Here is a 23,694-nt window from a genome sequence, read left to right on the forward strand (position 1 = left end):
ATAGGTTCCCATTGGCAACCAAAGGTTCAGTTTTAAATATTTAAAATGTAGCCACTTGGGACAAAATGACCTAAAGTCCAGGCTCAAAAAAAATAACTGTTTTGCAGAAATCAACTGTGCAGTCCCAGAACCTCCCCTAAACGCTTGGGGCTAAGACTCTCCCGCCCTGCAGGTGCCTCCAGAAATTCAGGCGGAGCCAAGGGGCACAGTATGATCCACACGTGTGTTTGCCCAGGACCAAGGGGGTCCCAGGACGCAGGAAGTTGGTGCTAAACCCAGGAGAGTCCCAGGCAATGGGGACTGTCACGCTGAGCACACTCGACACCACCTCGCGTCCCTGAGTGTGTGCGCTCCACGGGGTCCTGTCCGCTTCGGAGCGGCAGCCCTCCTCTCACAGCCCTGACCCTTCACCCTCAGTGACAGCTTCTCTCATGGACCCCGACCAGGACTCTGCTCACCCCAGGCCCAGAGGACAGCAGGGAGGACAGGTCACTGCAGCCAGGAGAACTGGGTGAAATATCTGCTCCAGCCACGACTGCTAAGTGCTGTGGCAACACACTCAATGCTCTGAGCTTCCGGGCCAGGAAACCACACCTGCTCCGAGGCTTGTGGAGCCTAAGCGAGGCCGTGTGTGTGGAAGTGCTCATCACGCCGACAAACACTCAGAAAATGACAATAAGGATAACGCTGAGACCGAGCCAGTAAGAAAAGGGCCTTGGTGTGCACAGGGAAAGGACCCGAGTTTATTGCTGAATCATTCTGAATAGCAGAAACAGCTAAGCAACTATAACACTGAGCAGCACGCAACTGCTAGTCACCCGGAGTCACCATGAGCCGAACAACGTTTGCTCAGCCAACGCCAAGCATTCAGGGTGAGGTTTCACCCTGGCCTTTGTTCCCAGGTTTCCTCTCCAGCAGGCAGCTCAGGCGGTGGCAGGCTGGGGCCCGCCTTTGACCCTTGACTCTGCCAAGCCCTGTGAGGGGCCTGGCTGGAAAGAGGGGCGGGTGGGGTTCCCGCAGCTCTGCCCTCACAGGAGAGGATTTGGCTAATCCTTTCAGGACGCTGTGCCAGCTCGCAGAACTGCTGTGTGGGATGGTGCTGGGCAGGCTCAGAAAATGCTCTTCTGTGCACACCTGCCCGGAAAGATGCACAGATTTCATAAGGGGGGGCTCCGCCGCTGCTCCCCTGAACTCCCATCAGCTCAGCTCTCCCACTGCTCTCCCACTGAGTGCGGCTGGGGAGCTCCCATCAAGGAGACCAGGAATCCCAGTTGTCAGTTCCCCTCATGACCTCCCTTAAAAAGAAGCCCACGGAGGAATCCGTGTGCCAGGAATCTGGCTGAGAGGAGAGGAAAATGGGTCAGGACACCAGGGCCCGGCCACTCTTCACCACAGGGAGGGGCAGGGGCTGGTCCTGGCAGAGAAGCTCAGCCACAGACATCCCAGCAGCGGGAGGGCAGCCTGGGAAGAGCTGGAGGCAGAGGCCTGGGAGGCAGGCAGGCTGCGGAGGGCACTGCGTGCTCAGCTGGTTCAGCGATGTGTCCTCTGGTGGCATCCATTTCCAGGGCTCCCGCAGGCTTCTCCGTAAACACGGAGCAGGACTCCAGAACGCCAGCTCCGGAAGTGGCTGCAGACGAGTACCCCGCAGGGTCCCCTGCGGAGCCAGCGGGAACTGGGAACCCGCAGAGGTCCCGGGGCTGCAGAGCGGGGCTCAGGGCAGGCCTGTGAGGGGCCCACCGCCCCCACACCATCCCAGCTCCCAGAGCCTGGCCACCACCTGTTCTGTATAAGCCTCTGGGAAGAAGGGCCCCTGTGGGAGGGGGAAGAACTGCCCTGTGTTTTCCACAGAAGTAGAAACATGAGTGAACTCTTAAGACTATTTGGTCTCAGTCTAAAGAAGAATTTTCCAGTGTTAAATGGGTTAACTTACAAAGTGTTTGAGCTGCTTACCACTAAAAGGGCAGAACCACCCGCAGGTAAGAGTACAGGGCAAACTCCTGCCTTACTGGGGAGGTGAGAACAGCCTTAGTATCATCTCAGACGGGAACATGAGAACTGATCATGGGAAATGTGGGCGCCAGCAAAGACAGCACATGCCTGGGCTCGAGCCCGGGGAGGGCACTGTGAATTCCTTCCTTTGCTCCATGCACTGCTGTGTCTGCTCTAAAATGGGAAGCCAAGCTGGGCCCACATATCTCAGCAGGTAAAGTGCAGAGTCCTTGGGCCTGTCTTCTAAAACCATCACGTAGCGTTAACCTTGAAACGTAGGCATGTTTGCAAGGAGAGGTGAGGAAAGTGAAAGAGGGGAAGATGAGAAAGAAACAAACTTCACTGTATAAGAACCACAACACTCTAACTTCCCAGCCATTTCTTCCACCTTCCTGAGCCGTGAAAGCGTCTCCGAGTGCAGTGGGAACGCTGCTGTCACAGTGAGTCAGCTGTTTCTGTGGGTGCTGCCCCACCAGTGCTCCTGGTGTGTTACATTACCTTCAGGTGGGTAGGGAGCAGATCCAGGAGAATGCGGAGTCCCAGCTACATGGGATTCTGAAATATGATGAGGTTGTCTTGGGTCTAGAAATGTCTCTGCTTTGCAAGTTCAAGAACCCTTTCAAGGAGTATGCCCAAGTTTGCGTGGATCCTGAAGGCTGAGTCACATGACTCACACTCATGAAAATTTGATAAACTAGGTACCAATTTATTAATTCATAATGTATTAATTTGTCATGCCTGGCACTATAACTGAACAGATTCTACACAGGGAACATGATGGGCAGATGTAATATTCAAAATATTTATCAGCCTGAAAGGCACGGGCACCAGCTGATTGAGATGGACCCACAATCCATTACAACAGATGCCGGCTGGTTCGCTATTTCAGGTCCTGTTGGGAGGATGTTAGCCCTGGAAAGGGGAGTAAGAGTTAATATTTGAGTAACCCCACTACCTTCCAGACACTAACATAGTATTCTAAAACTAACTGTAGTGAATGTACAAAAAAAAATTGAATTACCATTCAATGTAAATGGGTGACTTGCACAATAGGTGAATTATACCACAATACAGCTGTTTTAAAAAGACAGGGATTGGCAGAGTGTATTTAAAAACCTGACTCAGTGTATGTTGTCTTTGAGAAATTCACTGTGTATATAGGCAAGTTAAAAGAAAAAAGATGAAAAATATATCATACAAACAGTCAAAAGAAAGCAGGAGTGGCTATATTAATATCAGGAAAAAAAGTGTACTGCAGAGAAAATAAAGTTATCAGAGACAAAGGGGAACATTATACAGGATGGGGCAATGGTAGGTTATAGTTGTGAGTATGCAAAACACCGAGCTTATTCTTGTATTATTATTATTTATTAATTGTATTATTTTCCATATGAACAACTGTAAACCTACTTTTGTACTACCCTGTATAATGTTAAAAGGGCAATCTACCTAAAAGAGATGACAATCCTAAATGTGTATGCACCAGGGCTGCAAACTTCTGGGGAAAAATCTGATGGGACTAAAAGAAAAAAATAGACAAATGCACAGTTTTAGTTAAAGGCTTTAATATCCCTTTTGAAAAATTGAAAAAGGAATTAGACAGAAAGAAGGTCAAAGAATAGAAGAACTCACAACACTGTCAACCAAAAGGACCTAAGGGATATTTCTGAACACTCCACCCAAAGGCAGCAGAATACATATTCATTTCCAGCACCCACAATACATATCCCAAGATATCCTGAGCCATGAAACAAATCTCAACATCTGTAAAAGAACCTAAATCATACAGAGTGTCATCTGACCACAATGGAATCGAACTAGAAATCAATAACAGAAATTGAACTAGAAATCAGTAACAAATAAAAGGAAAAGCTCTAAACACTTGGAAAATAAACAACACACAAATCATCTGTAGTTCAAAGAAGAAGGCTCGAGGAAAAATTTTAAAAATACGTTGAACTGAATGAAAGTGAAAAAACATCTTGACATTTGTGTGACACAGCTTAAAGCTGCACTGAATCCAATATTTGTAGCACTAGACGTTTACATCAGGATAGAGGGAAAGTTGCAAATCAATAAACCATGCTCAAACTGCATGATCTCAGAAATAAGAGTCAAAACAACCAGAAGGAAGAAAAGAAAATAATAGCAGAAATCAAAGGAATTAAAAAGAGAGAAAAAAATCAATGAAATAGAACTGGTTCTTTGAAAAGATCAATAAGATTAACAAATCTCTGGCAAAACAAAGAAAAACAGAAAGAAGAGAAAACTCACCACTATCAGGAGTAAAACAGGGAGTAGCACTACTACGCTGCAGACACAAACGAATAATAAGGGAATACTATTAACAACCCTACACACATAAGTTTGACAACAGGGATGAAATGGACTAATTCCTCAAAACTCACAAACTACCACAACTTACCAAATGTGAATTGATCATTTATATAGCCCTATAAATATTAAGATAATAGATTCATATTTTAAAACATCTCCCCCCAAAGAAAACCTGTAGATCCAGATGGTTTTACTGGAGAATTTAAAGAATTAACACCAATTCTGCACCATATCTTCCAGAAAATAGAAGACGAGGGACCAATTTTATGAAGTTAGTATAAATGTGACACCAAAATCAAAGACAGTGCAAAGAACGAAAAATAACACCAACAACTCTCAAGAATATAGACACAGAAATCGTTAGCTAAACATTAGCCAAATGAATCTGGCAAAATATAAAAGGAATTATACACCAAGTGGGATTTGTTCCAGGTGTGTAAGGCTGGTTCAACATTTGGAAATTAATCAGTATGAACCACCATATCAACACCCTAAGAAGAAAAATCATATGACCCAGAAAAAGCAGTTGACCCAGAAAGAGCATTTATTCTTCTCTTTCCTTTTAACTAAAACCTGCCCACTGGTGTTGCCTTCTTTGGAAATGTATTTCCTTGTCCTCATTGTTCACCAGGATCCTGGGTCTTGGTCAGGACTCTCTTAGTTCATTCACATAAAGAGATTTTCTCAAATCCAAATCCTGATTGTAAGGCTCCTTAAGCAAACTGGTTTCACTTTATCTGAGTAACCAGCTGGGCATATCAAGACGTGAGGAGCTTATGCTAAACTACTAGATAAAACGATGTAGTAGCATCCTAATTCCTCAACAATGGGACACACATTTGGAAAATAAAAAGGATTACTCAAGGTTAGAGACACAAATGATCATATCATGTTTGAGAAATAAGATAAAAATAAGATATACACTCTATTAGAAATTTTAAACTTGTACATTTAAAAGACCACATTTAAAATTCAACAGAGTACATATTAACACTAATGATTATTAGGTTTAGTCCAAAAATTTTTTTAAATCATTGCTTAAATATATGTTGTATGAAGCCTTTCAAACCCCAACCCAATTATTCTTGTATTATCAGTCTTTGTATTCAAATTAGTTTTGCAATACTAATTATATATTATTGAAAGAGAAAATACTTTGCACAATTCCACTTTTCACTTTCACTGAGCTAAGTCTGTTCCTGATAAGAAATAGGACAATCTGAGTTTCAGGCATATCAATGACAAGATTATACAAAAACGCAGGACCCAGCCTCTTGATCAACCAGTGACCTGTGTACTCTTGGACTTTCCACAGTGAAAGTTGTAACCAGAATCTCCCTTTCCCAATATACTCATTTGTGGCAAGAAGACCACGAAGAAGGTCAGCATGAGTACTACAGGGAAAGTAAGTACAGCTTTCTTTTTTTTTTTTTTTTTTAGTACAGCTTTCTTTATGTCATGTCACAATTGCGTCCATTTGTGTGCTTGTCTATTTAACACCACCTCATCCCCCAACTAGTCTCTGTACTCCTACAGGTGAAAGACTGTCTTAATCTTAGTTCCTCTCCTCCTTTCCCTTTGCTTGTACTCCCTGTATGTGTTTTGCCTTTCCTTGGTGTTTTCAGTCCTTCCATAAGCAATATATCAAGCCCTATATGAACTTTCCAGAGTTGAAGACACATCCCCTCCTTCAAAGATCTCATGGAGAGACAGAGTAATTATAAAAGAATAATTATAAGAGTGCGCAAGTGTTTTTTACAGCAACACCCTGGAGAACTTGTTGCTGGTGCCTCACCTTCCCCTCCGCCTCCCCCGTCCCCTGCCCCCCGTCCCCCCCCCCGCCCCAGAGTAACTAAGTCAGTAAGTTTGGGGGTAGGACCCAATAATTTGCAAATATTGATGCTGCTGGTCTGGGACTACACCTTCAGCACCACTACCTTACAATAATACCCTGCTTTGTTAAAACAGCAGGGGGAGACAGGTAAACAATTTATCCTCTAAAAATGAACTGCCTTATACTACTACAAACAAACAGAGTGTGCAAGGCTAGCAAAAGAGAGAGAGGAAGTGCTCCTAAGCTGGCTAGACTTTCCACAGGAGGGGACACTTAGCATCAAGGTGAAACATAGGAGAAAGAAAAATATCCCCTTTGAGAATCTCCAAAATATTTTTTGTGCCAGGAGGGTAACTTCAGAGGCAGGAAGTGACCAGAAATAAGGCTGGAGAGATGGATAGGGAGAAGCTCATGGAGAGTCTGACAGACCATGTCAACAGATCCTGATAAACTATTGGTAGCCATAACATTTTTAGGTAGGGGATTAGCATGGTCAGGATTATAGTTCAAATGGCAATGATATAAAGGGTGGATTTGAAGGTGATGAACCCAAGCCAGGTAAAAGGCAAGGTAAAGACCTGGACCACATAGTATCTGGAGAAATGGAGAAGAGCAGACAGATTCCAGAAAGTTTTAGATTTAGATAAAAATTAAGGCTACTTCCCAGGTTTCTTTCTTGGGTGAATGAATAGGTTACATGGCCACACATTGGAATAGAGAGTGCAGAGGGAGGAGCAGATTATGGGTAATGTCCACCACTGGCAGCAAGGGGTGGGGACAAGAGAAAGAAATAATGATGTGTTCATATTTTAACATGTTGAGTTTAAGATACCTGAGGACATTCAAATAGCAGATGAATAAATGAGTCTGGAGCTTAAAGATGTCTGTCCATAAATACAAGCTGTCAAAGTCGTCTACATAAAGGTGGTGGTAGAATCTACAAAAATAGATGAGACCACATAGAAAGAGAATTTATAGTGAGAACAGTGGTGAGCTGAAATCAGAAAAAGAACTACCTTGCCACCAAGAACCTCTCCAACCTCAATTTGCCTGTGACCATCACCATTTGATGAATTGCCACAACTAGATGTTCTCCATTCCCTCCACCCCAAAACTGACTCTCTCCCACACCTAGGATCACAAATAACTCCCACACTGCAATGCCATTCCTACCCGGAGACAGCCACTGGACAGCTTCAAGATCAAAAGTATGGCATCTATCCTCTTGATTGTGTAGCACTATATAAATATAGTTAGTATTGCAAAACTAATTTGAATGAGGAGACTGATAGTACAAGAAAAGTTGAACTGAGGTCCAAGAGGCTACACACAGAATATATTTAAGCAATGACTTTTTTTTTTTGCTTGAGTGTGGAAGACCTAAGTGTATTAAACCTTCTAATAATCATTACTATAGAATCCATCTCCCAAGCCTAAAGCGTTTCCCTTTCTACCCCATTTTCCCTTCCCCCAGGTGATCAAGTGCAGAGCAGCCGTACTCTGGAAGGCTGGTGCACCATTTTCCATTGAGGAGGTAGAAGTGGCCCCACCAAAGGCAAAGGAAGTTCGCATAAAGGTAAAAAGAAAAAATACACATTTCCACACCAAAAATCAGACCTGTTCACTGCAAGTTATACATTATTTTCACAACGTTAAATTCAGAAAGAAAACTACAAAATCTTCTATTTCTTTTTCATTAAACATTTCCATCTGTCTTTAAGTCCAACCAGAGAAAAGGTTAGGGAGATATGGCATAGGCTAACTGCCCAAAGGATATTTATTCACAGCTGCAGTACTAAATACTACTTAAAAGAAGTTTCTACCACTGACCATATTTTAATCTGTACTTTCATATTTGTTTATGACATTCTTCACGATATTTAAATTATCTTGAAATCTGATATATGAAAAAATGTGTTTGATTAAAGATAAATCAAGTCTAAACCCTGGGAGGTCAGGTTAGGAATACCTGTTATTTTATAGATGAAAAAATTTTAATCCACTGAGGTGTAATGACTGGTCACAGAGCTTAGAGTAAGAACACAGATGTCAACAACTTTCCTCAACTTTGGTTACACATTTGGAAGCACCTGGGAGCTTTGAAAAATGCTGATAACTGGGTCCCACCCCAGACATTCAGAATTTGTGATTTAATCGGTTTGGGGTGCAGTCTGGTCATGAGAGTCTTTACATTTCCACCAGGGGCCACCAGACCAGAACATTGTCCACCTGACTTCATTGTTATTATTTAATTTTAATATGATGAATAAGTACTGTTTGTAATGGACTACAAAGAGGCAGTCCTTTTCTATGTCACCTGTGCAATCCATGCCCCTTCGCAGAGTCTTCTCAGGCCTGCGTCCATGCAGAGTGCACAGGAGGCCACATGGCCCACTCACTCCTACCCACAGGGTCACCACTTACACAGCCAGATTAAGACCCGGACTTAAAGGTATACAACCATTATTTGACAAGCTACAAATATGAATCTCTCACCCATGAATTTGAACAAGATACAGAGACTGAGTAAAGCAGGAGATGGTAGGCACTGAAGAGGCTGGAAGGGCTCAGAACTGATCACCATCTTTTACCATATACATAAGGGTGAGAAATAAGAAAAAGTCTGTCTTCAGAAAGTAGTATGCACATGTTGAATCAGAGTGTAGATCTGAAGACAAAGTCTGCTTGATGGATTCTAGATCGTGAGGCCTAACTGCACTTCCACAGTTGGATGATAAGCAATTTTGCAGTATTCTTCCAGTAGTCCCCCTTTTACATGAGCAAATTTCAATAGATTTCAATTCTTGATGAGTGTGTGTGTATGTGTGTGTGTGTGTGTGTGTGTGTGTGCATGCAACTAACCTCACACAAATTTAGAGATGAAGAAACTGACACTCATAAAGAATAATTTATCCCAGGTCACACAGCTAAGAAGGGCATAGCCAGGATTTCAGCCTTTCTGGACCACTGCTCCAGAGTGCCTCCGTTTTAAACTGTCTGGCTGGTTTACACGAAAAAAGTGGGATTATGACTTGTACCAATAACACAACTATAATAGAAGATAGCATCTTTTTCCTTCCTGTGTTCCAATTCCTTCATTTCGATCATTGCTCTTTCTCCACACTCGTACCCCGACGCTCCAATGAAGGACAAAGTAAGATATTTGATGTCACACTGTGGTTTTACAACTGTCTCTTACTGAACCTATACTGACCTCCCCAGTAAGTTTTAAAATCATCATTTTGATTCTGAAATTACCTAATAAAAAAACATTGCATTGCTTTAAACAAATTAACACAATAAAATTATTAGAAATAAAACTAAGAAATATGCAGCATATCAACCTAGAAAAAAAGATTTAAAACATTAACAAGTCTAAAACACCTTTATCTGAGACAGAAAAAATTATATTACTCTTTGCCTTCCATACAGATCACGGCCACGGGGCTCTGTGGTACAGAGATTAAAATGTTGGAGAATCAAATGCAGTATCCCATCATTTTGGGCCATGAAGGGGCTGGAATCGTTGAGAGTGTGGGAGAAGGAGTGAGCACTGTGAAAGCAGGTATGAACTGACTTGGTACCTGGAGTTAGGAATTAGCAGCAACCTGGAACTTACATCAGGGAAATATGAGATCAAGTGACATGAAAGGAGAAATGTTGACCGTCTGTTAGAAAAATAATAATTATGTTATAGAAAAATACTAAATGTATATATCCTTTGCATTTATATTTTGATACTAATAAGGACAAGAACTAAAATGCACTGAAACAGAACCTCAAAGTATAAATTAAACAAAAATGTACACAAAGAAGTGAAGTGTTGAATAATTTATTTAAATGAAGCATATGATAAATAGTCGAACAGTGGAACCAAATAGAGAAGGAGCTCAGAACTGGATCAAATATATACATAGGAGTAAAATGCAGAATTAGGTCTGGCTTTTAAATTTGAGGAGGAAAACATGATTATTCAATAAATGACACTGAAACAACTTGATAGTCTTTGGGAGAGGGGGAAAATTGTGTTGCTATTGAATTCTTTATATTAAAAAAATAATGCTATATGAATCCTAGAATTAAATGTGGGAAAAAAACTAAAAGAACATTGTATTATTTCAGAAAAGAGAAGGAAAGTTTAATTAGAAAAAAAACACAGCTGATGTAAATAATATATAAAGTTGACAACATAAAAAGTTTTTTAAATTCCATTTATAAAAATTACTCTCCCAGCCCTGGCTGGGTGGCTCAGTTGGTTGGAACATCATTCCATACATCAAAAGGTTTCAAGTTCAATTTCTGGTTAGGGCACATACCTAGGTTTCAGGTTCGATCCCTGGTCAAGGTGTGTACGGGAAGAAACCGATCAATGTTTTTCTCCCATATCCATGTTTCACTCTCTCTTCCTTCCTCTCTCTCTAAAAATCAATAAAAACATATCCACTGGTAATGATTAAAAAATAAAAATACCCTCCCCAAATCAGTAAACAAATTTTTAAATGGGCAAATATCTTTATTATATAAAGAATACTTTTAGAGGAAGAACCAAGATGGTGGCATAGGTAAACACCTATACTTGCTGCCTCTCACAACCACATCAAAATTACAACTAAAAGGCAGAACAAATACCACCCAGAACCACAGGAAAGCTGGCTGAGTGGAAGTTCCACAACTAGAGAGGTAAAGAAGGTGCATTGAGACTGGTAGGAGGTGCGGAGGTGCAGAAAGTGCTGGCACCTGGATGTGCTGCTCTTTTAATTGGGAGGGAGATACAAGTTCCTGCTTGCTCTGAACTCCAGTTCTGGATGAGACTCTGGGGGCACAGACACATACAGGGAGAAACTGGACTGTCTGGCATCAGGACAGCAATGAGAGGGCGGCTTTCTCTCAGAGGTGCTCGCAGCGATCATTGTTCCTGCACGGGGGGCACAGGATGTGGAGACCCAGGGACCTCTCTGGTGCAGGGCTGACTGGCAGCCATTGCTGTTTGCTCTGCCCTGGTGATTCCCAGAGACCTGCCCCACCCAAGCTGTGCGCATCAGCTTTTGCATATGAATGGCCTGTCTTTTCTCTGCCTAAAACTGTCAAACTGCAGCTGGGTCAGAGAGCCCCAGAGCTTCCAAAAGAAGGGTCAAGACCCGGCAGCAGCAGCCTGCCTTGCTTCACAGCTGGGCCTCATCTGAGCACTTCCAAACCCAAAACAAAGAGGAGGAATCTGCAGATGTCTCTGTAGCTCCTGCTGGGCGGCCCCAGACAGTGGCTGACCTTGCACTTCCTTGGAGATCCAAGAGCCAGTGTACCCAGTGGTCAGAGTGAGACCATCCCAGATTACAACTCTTCACATCCATAAGAGACACACTCAAGTGGCAGACTCAGTGAGCACCAAAGCCGCACTGAAGCAAGTCCTGCCCCATAAGGGAGTCTCCTGCACAACAGATCTTCCAGTGTAGACACAGCTGGTCATCACAGCCAATTGGCCTGGAGGTCAATTCCTCCCAGTGATACCAACAGCAACCAAGGGTTAACTACGACAAGACTGTGCAAACAACCCACAAAGGGGTGCACCAAGAGCATCCACCTCAGGTGACTGGGGAGGCTGAGCCACTGGGCTCTATAGGACACCAACCACACAAGGCCACTCTATCAACTCAAGAAGACTTAGCAGCTACCCAGTACATAGAAACAAACACAGGGAAGCAGCCAAAATGCGGAGGCAAAGAAATAAATCACAAATGAAAGAAATGGATGAAAGCAAACTACTGGATATAGAGTTCAAAACCATGGTTATAAAGTTACTCAAGAATCTTCTAGAAACCTCCGAGAAATTTAGTGAGACCCTCAAGGATATGAAAAAGGACCAATCAGAAATTAAGCATACACTGACTGAAATAAAGAATAATATACAGACTCCCAACAGCAGACTAGAGGATCCCAAGAATCAAGTCAAAGATTTGAAATACAAAGAAACAAAAAACACCCAACTGGAAAGCAAAAAGAAAAAAGAATCCAAAAATATGAAGATAGTGTAAGGAGCCTCTGGGACAACTTCAAGCATACCAACATCCGAATTATGGGGGTGCCAGAAGAAGAGAGAGAGCAAGATACTGAAAACCTTTTTGAAGAAATGATGACAGAAAACTTCCCCTACTTGGTGAAAAAAATAGACTTACAAGTCCAGGAAGTGCAGAGAACCCCAAACAAGAGGAATCTAAAGAGGGCCACACCAAGACACATCATAATTAAAATGCCAAGGGCAAAAGACAAAGAGAGAATCTTAAAAGCAGCAAGAGAAAAATAGTTAGTTACCTACAAGGGAGTACCCATACAACTTTCAGCTGATTTCTCAACAGAAACTATGCAGGCCAGAAGGGAGTGGCAAGAAATATACAAAGTGATGAATAGCAAGAACCTACAACCAAGACTACTCTACCCAGCAAAGCTATCATTTAGAATTGAAGGTCAGATAAAGAGCTTTACAAATAAGAAAAAGCTATAGGAGCTTTATAAGAAAAAGCTAAAGGAGTTCATCACCACCAAACCAGTATTATATGAAATGCTGAAGGGTATTCTCTAAGAAGAGGAAGAAGAAGAAAAAGATAAAGATACAAAATTATGAACAACAAAGTGACAACAAATACATATCTATCAACAAGTGAACCTAAAAATCAAATGAATAAAAAACCTGATGAACAGAACAGTCTAAGAATGTAATAGAATCAGGGGCATGGAAAGGGAACAGACTGACAATCCTCAGAGGGAAGGGGTTGTGGGGGGTGCGGGAAGAGATTGGACAAAGAGCTTACACCTATGAACAAGGTCAGTGGCGGGGGGTGGGGAGGAGAGGAAGGCCTGGAGTGGGGTGGGAACCGGGTGGAGGGGAGCTATGGGGGGGGAAAAAGAGGATCATCTGTAATAATCTGAACAATAAAGATTTTTAAAAATAAAATAAAATGCAAATTAACTTAACCTGGTGAGCCACTTTATTAATAAGGAGGACATATGAAAAATTTACTCATTTAATCCAATTTTCACATGATATTAAAAAATTTTTTAAATCCAATTGTAAGTTAGAAAACTCTGATCAGCAGCTACTCCTGGCTAAGTCTTCAAAGACATTTTCTCTTGTGCCTTGTTGGTTTAGTTTATAGATCTCATGGCAGATGTATAGTTAGGAAAGGTATTTCTGGCAGAAACTTAGTGAAGTCTCACAATGAAAATAGAAAGCCATCAACATTTTTTTTAAAAACTAGCAAAATGACCAGAGCTACCAATAGCAATAGATGAGAGGGTCTGGAAAGAGAGGAGGTTAGAAACAAGACCCCTTAGGAGTTCAATACAATTGTCCAGACAAAAAATAGTGACAGCCTCCATAAAGAAATTATTTCCTGCTGTGGTTCCCATCTGACCCACTCAAAGCACCAATCATAAAAGGGAAAGCGGATATTAAACACTAAACAGTCAACATTTATAAAGTTCTTTATTTATCAAACCCTTAGCATTTATTAAGAACCAGATGCTGTTCCAAGCACTTTGCAAATACTAGCTCATTTAGTTCTCATCACAAATATATGAAGTAAGTACTATTAACCTCCCCTATTGTACAGATGGAGGTACAGAGGCAAAGGGAGAAAAAAAAAAGAATTCTTTTAAAGCAATTAAAAAAAACAGCCTGGCAGTATCATGGGCAAAGGAAATACACAATCTAGTATGGAGGGGAAAATATATACATATTAAATAAATATAATTTTTAAATACAATGGTAAAACATTGTTTACCTAACAGATTAGGAAAGATTTAAAAGTTTGATAATATGTAAGGTTGATAAGAGTGTAGGCAACCAACTTCTTTGTAGCTTATTATTTGAAAAGTAATTTTATACAACTTTAAATTTGGCAATATGTAACATCATTTATATCAGCGGTTCTCAACCTGTGGGTCACCAACCTGTGGGTCGCGACCCCTTTGGGGGTCGAATGACCTTCTCACAAGGATCGCCTAAGACCATCGGAAAACACATATATAATTATATATTGTTTTTGTGATTAATCACTATGCTTTAATTATGTTCAATTTGTAACAATGAAAATACATCCTGCATATCAGATATTTACATTACGTTTCATAACAGTAGCAAAATTACAGTTATGAAGTAGCAAGGAAAATAATTTTATGGTTGGGGGTCACCACAATATGAGGAACTGTATTAAAGGGTCGCGGCATTAGGAAGGTTGAGAACCACTGATTTATATGCAACTAATTTGGACCCAATACTTCCAATTCTAGAAAGTTGTTCCATAGATATATACCCATGTCGTAGCTTTCTATTGTTGATGTAAAAAAAAAATCGCTGCAAAGTTAGCAGCTTAAAACAAAACAAATTTACCATCTCCGTTTCTGTATGTCAGAAGTCTGGGTGGGTTGGACTGAGTTCTATGCTTAGGGTCTTACAAGGTAGAAATCAAGGTTTTGGCCAGCGGGGTTCTTGTCTGGAGACTCTGGAGAATCCAGTTCCTTGAGGTTGTAGGATTGACCGATCACCCTCAGCTTTTGAAGCTGCTCACATTCCTTCCTATGTGGCCCCTTCACCCACTTGCCTCAAAGCAACAATAGCACATCGAATCCTTCCGGTGCTTTGAATTGCTTTGTCTTTCTCTCCTGCTTTCCTCTGGGGTCCTTTCAAGGGCTCATGTGATCACGGGGTCTGCCTAAAGATTCCGGGGTACTCCCCATTTTCCTGTCAATAGATTAGTACCCTTAAATACATCTGCAAAGCACCTCTTTCTATAAACATATTCACCGTCACAGTAACAATGAGTTCAGTTTCGGGGGATTAGGACAGGATGTCTTTGGAGGACCATTTTAGAAATTCTGCCTACCATCGCCCAGATGTGCACCAAATATTTATTGCATTGTTATTTATCATGTCGGGAAAACATGAAACAAAACAAAAATTTTAAGACAGGAAATAACCTAAATGTCCAGGAGACCAGTTAAATCAATTATGATATATCTATACAACAAAGTTCCATGTAACTTTTAAACAAAATGATAGAGTGCTATATGTACTAAAATGAGAAACCTCCAAGTTATATTGTTAAGTAAAAGACCAAGACCTAGACCTGGCTGGTGTTGCTCAGTATTAGGGCATCAGCCTGTGCACCAAAAAGACTGAGGGTTCGATTCCCGGTCAAGGGCACATACCTGGGTTGCACATTCCCTGGCCCTGGTTGGGAATGTGCAGGAGGCAACCAATCAATGGGTCTCTCTCACATCGATTTCTCTGCCCCCCCCCCCCCCCCCCCGCCAGCTCGCTTGCTCCCTTCCATTCTCTCTATAAATCAATGGAAAAAATATCCTCAGATGAAAATTAACAAAGAAATGCAAAAACCAAGGCCTACCACGGGGTAAATAATATGCTAGCCTTTGCATTTTTAAAGGGGTTATATCTTTAAAAATACCATAGACCCTGAGAAGAGTACTTGTCTCTAGGGTGGGGGAAAGGGAAGTGGAGACTGGGGCTAATCTCCACATTTGTGCAGTTTAAGTTCTTACCATATGTATGTCTGTGTTACTTTTTAAAAACTAAAAAATAAAAGAACTACATCCTACAAAGGCTTTTAACTAAAAATATGAAATAACTTACTTTAATTTACAGTGATAGACACTGGAGCAGTCAGAAAGTCCATCTTAGGCAAGTTATTCTGATCTTCTCCTTATATGTTGAATATTACTAAAGAAATCTACTTACCTTAGTCTCCATGGCCAAGAAGAAAGAACCGATGTAAAATACATAGCACAGCATAGGCAATCCTTTTTCCTTGATCCAGAAGCTTATATTGTGAACATGTGGTATCCATGTTTACAAACCCAATTCCTGACACCAGAAGTTAGTGGGAAAATTAAAGATAAGATTTGGCTTAATGGCTACTATTTGAAGATTCAGAATAAATTACAAAGGAGGCAAATCTGGGTTCAGCTCCTAGGGATTTAGCACTGAGCCCAGGGAGACCCAGATGCCAAAGACATTCCTTCTTTTTGTAAGTATTTCATAGTCTCCACAGTATCAGCACATTTGAATGTGGAAATTGCTCTCAGGAATCATATTTTTTCTGGGTGCCTTGCTGATTACATTTTGAGACACAGCTATCTCTTTACTTTAAAAGATAACATCGTATTAAATGATTTTGTTCTCTTAGGTGATAAAGTTATCACACTCTTTCTACCACAGTGTGGAGACTGTGCCTCATGCCTTAATTCTGAAGACAACTATTGTATACAACTCAAGTAAGTTTTTACTAAATATTTTCTTTTTGAAAAATTAATTGAATGTCCTTGGAAGGAATATAAGCTTGCTAATTCAAACTTACAAAAACTTTTTGTTTGTTTTTTTTTTGGTCTATAAAAGACAGTCGTATACCAGCCTGATGACTGATGGTACCAGTAGATTTACCTGCAAGGGAAAACCAATATATCACTTTGCCAATACGAGCACCTTCTCTGAATACACAGTGATAAGAGAAATCTCAGTTGCCAAGATCGATGCAGTGGCTCCTCTGGAGAAAGTATGCCTCATCAGCTGTGGTTTTTCCACTGGGTACGGTGCTGCAATCAATACTGCCAAGGTGAGAAGTGTTTATACCCATTGTGATTGGAACTCTTGGTATATGGTGTTGATAGGCCTCATGCATCTAGGCCATATCTGATCATTCAACCTGAGGAAGAATCACAAACCTGCCTTGAAACATCCCTGAGTTCTTTACAATCTAGTCACCCCATACCCTCGTCATCCCATACCCTCGTCAACATCTGTCCCATTCCCTCTTAGTCAGTAGTAAATGCCAAATTATGTCTGGATGCCATTCACAAGTGGAGACATGAGGAATTACTGGAGTTAAACATAACAGTCACAAAATGGCTATGTGTCTTCCATATTCCAGTTCATTCTTTTTTTCATTCAACAAATGTTTATGGAGTCATTCACTGTTGCAGGTGTAGGAATTTAGCAGCTATCAAAACTCATCAAGCTTCTATTCTGTTGTATAATGCATCAGGTGGTGATCCATGCTCATGAAAAGAAAAGGAGAGTAGAAAGATCAACTCATGAAAGGGGTGTTGCTATATAAAACAGATTGGTCAGGCAGCCCCACTCTGACTGAGTGGGTTACTGTTACACTTCTGTTTTGGAACATCACCCAATCCTGCCCGGCTTCACTGTTTAATTGGCTGTTGAATTTTAGTTCTTTTTCCCCCCAATTTTCATTAATCCCAATACCATACAAAGCGATAGGATAGAAGGGATTCAATTTAAATTAGTCTCATTTGGGACCCAATAAGAAATAAGCCTTTGCCTTCATAAGGCATTGACAATGTAAGTAATGGAAAGATTACAGATATTCCCAAGGAAAGAGAAAGGAAGGGTTGCAGGAATTTGGAGATTGTTTTAAAGAACTCAAAATATCCTAAATTAAGTAAATACTGAGCCAAATAAGTCTTAAGGTTCAAAGAAAGGTCATTAAACTGCTCCTATCCATGCTAATTCCTCGGTTGAAATATTCTATTTGCAGGTAATTTTTTTGCTCCTCTGGCAAAAAAGTATTCCACATTTAGAAATACCTTGAGAAATTACAACTTTAGTTATAATATGTTTTAATTGAAAATATCCTTTGCTTACATCTCAAAACAGTATATACAGACTTGGTCTTTCCAACTGAGTGAATGTGCGTGTGTTCTCTTTGCTTTTGTTTTATGCTTTTATGGGCTCAGGTGACCCCAGGCTCCACCTGTGCGGTGTTTGGCCTTGGAGGAGTCGGCCTGTCGGTTGTCATGGGCTGTAAAGCGGCTGGAGCAGCCAGGATCATTGGGGTGGACATCAACAAAGACAAATTTGAGAAGGCGAAGCAAGTGGGCGCCACTGAGTGCATCAGCCCACAAGACTTTAAGAAACCCATCCAAGATGTTTTAGTTGAAATGACAGGCGCTGGTGTGGAATTTTGCTTTGAGGTCATTGGAAATCCAGAAATGGTGGTATGTAATCCTCTGAATGAAAATTACCAAATTTCTACCAATCATCACTTTAGATTTTACTTGAATAAAAATTCTAAAACTTCTTCCACATTCCTCTATTTGATTTTCCTGTGCTCATGACATCCCACCTGATATCCTCTGTCCACTCCTACAAATCTATTCATTCCCCTAGAACTCCCATACTGTGTTTTTCTTCTCTCTCCCCTCAGTGACATAAGGGAATCATGCCAGTCCCTTCAAATAAGCAGACAACATCCAATAAGCAGGACAGAAAGGCCTTGTTAAGAATTCTCAACAGATTATTTCGTAACAAGCAGAAGCCCAGTAACTTAATTTCTAAGCCAGAAGATTAGGCAGGACAAGGACAATATTGGATGAATGAGCCTATAAAGCAATGTGAGCTTTGCACTCACAGCAAAGTCTTTCAGGTTGGATCTGAGAGAAGCTTCCAAGGAAAATATTTACCAATCTTGACTAAATAGACTCATTTCAAAAATAAAGGAGAAAGATGTTGTTTTTCTGGCTAAACGTGGTTGATGTAAGAGAATATGAATGGAGAAGAAATTATTTTGCAGCTTGAGACTTGCTTTCTTGGGAGATTTGTAGAAGCAATGTAAAGATTGGGTTGTACGGCTCCACCAGAAGAATGGAAACCCAAGAACTGCCTCCTCCAGCCGAGGTCCTTTCTTCAGCTTACAAAATCGTTTCACTCCTCACTGCCCACAAATCTCCTCTTCTGTTAAAAGATACAGGAAAACCTTTCTCACAATCTTTCCCACAGACAGTCAGGCTCTGAGAAATAGCCTTTCAAAATAATTAATGGGAACATTAGTTGATTGCTTTGCTAATACATGTTGTAATGCAAATATCCAATTGTACCCTTTTATGTTGAAAAGATGTCATCTCTAACCATCAGTATCAGTAATGGTTCTTATTAAAATTAGTAGTAGCAGTAGTGATAGTAGTATTACTACCATAGATATTAGTATTTTAATTGTTAAATTTCTATCTGTTTAATCTAAAATGCCAAATACTATACATACTTGGCAGTACACAATATCTTATTCATGTTTCAGCATATCCTTGTAAGAAAAATGTTATTTCAAATGAGGACAGAGAGAACCATAAACGAAGGTCACAGACCATTCAGCAGTCAAGCTGAGATTTAGACTAAGTCTCTACCTCTGAGGCACATCTTTTAACCCCTGCATTGTCTTGCATTGCTTTCCAACAGGCAGCTGCCCTGGCCTCATGCCATGAGAGCCATGGAGTCTGCGTGATTGTTGGGCTCTTGGATTATGGTGTCCAGCTCAACATCAATGGCTACTTGTTCTTCTCGGGACGTTCTTTGAAGGGATCTGTTTTTGGAGGTATGGATGAAGCAAGGAAGAGTGGAAATGTGTGGGGGTTTGGAGATGGCATAATAGATAAATATATCATAAATGCTTGAGAAGGCACATAAAACAAGAGCTTTAGACTACAGTTTTTGTTTCAACACAAATATCCAATACAGGGAGATGGATATTGGATATCTACAGTTGTCTCTTGGTAAGCTTTTTCTCGCAGAGAGAGAGAAAAGACTTTAAAAAATTGATTGGGGAAGAAGCCAATGTCCAAAGTTTAATGCAAATTCTAAACTGAAAAGGAAAGGCAATTTTGTGATCAATAACTATACTTCAATTGAGTTATATACCTGCCAACTGGCGTTCTTTGAAGGATATATTGAACCATTAGCGGTCATTGTTCAACAATGTAAATCTTATATGAAACAACTGAGTTGTCATTATATCAACTCAAATTATATTAAACATAATAGATTTATGACTAAAAAGAAATACTACTGATAACAAGAAAATAAGATTTATTTTTTGAGAAAAAATCATAAAGTACTTTGATTTTTACATTATTTTAAAATTTTATATATTTTAGAAGTCTTTTATGAAAAAGAATAAAGAAGCTAAATTAAATAAATCTGTTTAGGATCCTGTGCTTATAAACAACTAATCTGATATTTAAGAAAAAATATATTTAGCCAGAGATTTTTGGGCAATCTGAATTCTTGGGCAAAAGAGATGAGAATTAGGAACCATCTGCATTATTTAGACTAGTGAGCTAGCTGTGGCCTCCAAATTAGCTATGGTAGGGTTTTCTTACAGGTATTTTACAAAAAGTAGATAAATGACAGAGCCAGGGGAAAAGGCAAAAATCCAGTTTAGACTGTATTTCCAGTTCCTCCATTTGGGATCATTGGACAAACACACTGTTGTTTCCCTCTACTGTGTTTACAGACAACTGCTGATTACAAATACATATACTCAGCTAACTCTTGTAAAATAAGGTCACCAATATTTTAAATAATCCTCATAAAGAAACTATGTCACTGGCTACTTAAACATTCACATAATTATCATTAGGTTAATTCCTTTCTCTGGTTCAATAGTTTTCAATTAAAGGTAGCATTAAATGGGTGTTGAATAGGCCTGCTAAACTTCCTGCAATATACACTAGGAAGACTTTTCCCATCCAAAATGCCATTACTGCTATTGTTAAGAAACACTGCCTGGCCTAGTCTGTGTTCCTGGGGCCTTCCTTTTTGGATTGTTTGGTTGAAAGAAGAAACAAAACAAAACAAAACAAAAAAAGTGAAAGTGTTCCTTATATAGATATGAAAATGCTTTATCATATCACCAAGCAAAACATAAAAACAAAGACAGTAGATCTTAAAAACTGTCATCACAAGAAAAAAAAAATTGTAACTGTGTGGTGATGAATGTTAACTAAACTTAGTTTAATAGTAATCATTTCACAATATATACATACATCAAATCATTATAGTGTACGCTGAAAACTAATACAATGTTATATGTCAGTGATATCTCAATTTTTGAAAAAAAGATTAAGACAAATAGAAAAATACACTAGCCCTTCATGCCATGACATATAGCACATTAGAATTCTTGATTATATATATCAGAGACCAACTTAAATGCAAAATACATTCCTTGGAATAGTTTTAGGTAATTTGGGGAATAGGTGGGAAGACTGAAGAACGTGGCCCAGGCTGGAACCAAGAAAAGCACGTAAATGCCAAGATCCCGTCAAAGGATGAGCTGCTTAGGACACTTGCTTCCTTGCACAATTACACCACACTCACCCCTCCCAGAAACAAGCAGACCACCACTTCTGCGTGGTGACTTGCTGGCATGTCGCTTAGCACAGTCCTAAATGTAAAAATAGTATTTTTTGAAAATTATGAAAACAGAGAAAATACTACGCTAAGTTTCTGTTCCCTTGGCTGACCCCACCTTTCCCTGTGCCATTCTTACTTCCAGAAAAAACATTTTATTCTTATCTTGCTGTGTACACATTCTTTTTTCCAAAAACTGTCACTGAGATCACTGCCATGCGGAAATTCTTCTCTTCCCTTAAGATATTTGGCTCTTTCATGAAACTGCAGACCAAAACAACACACGAAATGTCCTATTCCTGACCTTTGAATTGCTTTCTTTCATAGTTCCCAAGACTTTGGCCTTGTTTTTTTGTTTTTGTTTTTTGTTTTTGTTTTTTGTATAGGATATCCTCCAAAAAAATGTATTCACACACTTTGAATAATTATAAAGGCAGTGTTTATTAAAATACATTTCCTTTTCAAAATTGAGCTATCAGCTCTTAAAGTGTAAATACTCTTTTTGGGGACACCCTGTACATTAGATGTGGGCTCCCAGCTCCCAGGCAGTGCAACCTGACACCAAAACATCTGAGATAAGGTCCACAGTCCACTTGCTTTCAGTAAATTCTCTATAGCACCAGAGGTCTCAAGACTTTCAGGAGAACAGGGTATATGTTTGGGACAGGGATTCTCCTGATGACTGAGACAAGTTAATGGGAAATCCTTAGATTTCCTCAGTCAAAGCCAACACCTCCAGCAGTTCACCTGGCCCTTCGTGTAGAGTGAGTCTCATGAATAAAATCTCTTGTTAATCTGTTGTATTTCCAGGCTGGAAAAGCAGAGAGAGCGTCTCTAGACTGGTTTCAGATTATATGGCAAAGAAGTTTAATCTAGATCCACTGATTACCCATACTATGAAGCTTGATAAAATCAACGAAGCCGTTGAATTCATGAAAACCGGAAAATGGCAAGTTCTTCCGCTAACCTTTATGTCTGAGTGTTTGGGGCAAGGGAAAGGGGTGTGGGAGTCGGAGGCAGGGAAGGGAAGTCGTGGCTGGTGAACCACATGCAGACAAGCGAAGAAGGTTTCAGGAGTCTGTAAAGCATCTCCTCTCCCTCTTTAATTTATTCCCAGTCTATCAATGTAATCCTTAAAATATTTAAGTGCTCATCTACCCTTACCATTCGTATTTTATTTCCAAGTTGGCATTTTTTATATGACACATTAACCAATGAGTTTAGCTCAAGTTTGAGTTCATAGGTTATGAAGAGGCCATAGTTGTTCTATTTCCAAGGGGGAAATTATCCCTAGAATTCTAAATTCTGACACCTATCTTTGGCCCACAAACAGAACTCCAGCCATCAACTGGACACTGGCCTTCCCCACAGGGTACAGACCTGCTTACATGTTCCTCACCCTTGGAGCTGGGTGTCATTTTGAAAAGAAAATCTCACACTGATTTAATCTCTCCATTTTTCACATAACATGAACAGAAGGAATCTAACTTACTTACTGGTCTACAAAGTGAAAATATGAAATCCCAAACACAAATGTTGCTTTAGAAATGTTTCAACTTATTTTTTTCTTTCTTTTCTTTTCTTTTTCAGTATTCGCTGTGTCCTATTATTTTAAGTACAATGTAATGAACGCAAGACCTGCGGCATATTTCACCAACTAAATTGCATCCTGTAAAACTTCCATGACTTAGAAGAATTATCCACATAGCGCTGTTTCTATGTTCTTGCCTCTGATTCATTCAGTAGTGGGCTCATATCTGACTTCTGCTCTCAACACCTCATCAAAATTGGTCTTATGTCACCCAATCCCACCCAGGAACGTCTCCCTGTTAGAGCTAGTTTAGGGTTGATTTGAATCACCCAATTCCAAACCCTTCAAACAAACAGTCACCCCAAGATACTCCCATTTTCATAGTTGCCTCTACCTCTGGGCCCCTGTTTCTTTGCACACTATGTCTCTCAACCCCATGAAACTCCACTCATTTCACACCGAAGAAACAAAACTCACCACTCATGAGTTTATTGAACATTCAGGTTAAAGCAAGCTGGTGGGGGGAAGGGGACTTTATTACATCAACTTAAATAAATCCCAGTTAAACACTAAGTACTTCATTCTCAGTATTACTCACCCCAGAGAAACTTCTACTGGTGTTTCATCTTATATAACCCAGCCTCAAACCATCACTTAAAATACTTCTATGGCACTCACCTCTTCTCTCGTGGATTGCCAAAGGAACTTTAAGTTCTTCTTTAATTGGCCAGGACAATTTAGCTCGCAGCAGTTTGTGTCACCTGTCTTCATAGCCAAGCCATCTAAAATTCA

At 40.3% G+C, this 23,694-nt stretch overlaps 1 protein-coding gene across 1 annotated transcript; it reads left to right on the plus strand.

Annotated features, from left to right (window-relative positions):
* Nucleotides 1-5,713: 5,713 nt before the first annotated feature.
* Nucleotides 5,714-23,588, plus strand: LOC102429627 (alcohol dehydrogenase 6). The gene is made up of 9 exons (XM_006100290.3): nt 5,714-5,731; nt 7,635-7,736; nt 9,593-9,725; nt 16,357-16,444; nt 16,566-16,782; nt 17,924-18,184; nt 19,419-19,554; nt 22,182-22,320; nt 22,962-23,588. The coding sequence occupies exons 1-9, from the start codon at nt 5,714-5,716 to the stop codon at nt 22,984-22,986; spliced, it is 1,119 nt and encodes a 372-aa protein (XP_006100352.1). The 3' UTR covers nt 22,987-23,588.
* Nucleotides 23,589-23,694: the final 106 nt, after the last annotated feature.

Source organism: Myotis lucifugus, unplaced genomic scaffold (assembly GCF_000147115.1).
Source record: "Myotis lucifugus unplaced genomic scaffold, Myoluc2.0 scaffold_308, whole genome shotgun sequence".
NCBI lineage: Eukaryota > Metazoa > Chordata > Mammalia > Chiroptera > Vespertilionidae > Myotis > Myotis lucifugus.

Excerpts from the sequence above, each read along its gene's own strand:
- LOC102429627 (XM_006100290.3), top strand. Across the intron at positions 16,783-17,923 it reads CTGCAATCAATACTGCCAAG|GTGACCCCAGGCTCCACCTG; the intron begins GTGAGAAGTGTT and ends TTATGGGCTCAG. Across the intron at positions 19,555-22,181 it reads GAAGGGATCTGTTTTTGGAG|GCTGGAAAAGCAGAGAGAGC; the intron begins GTATGGATGAAG and ends TTGTATTTCCAG.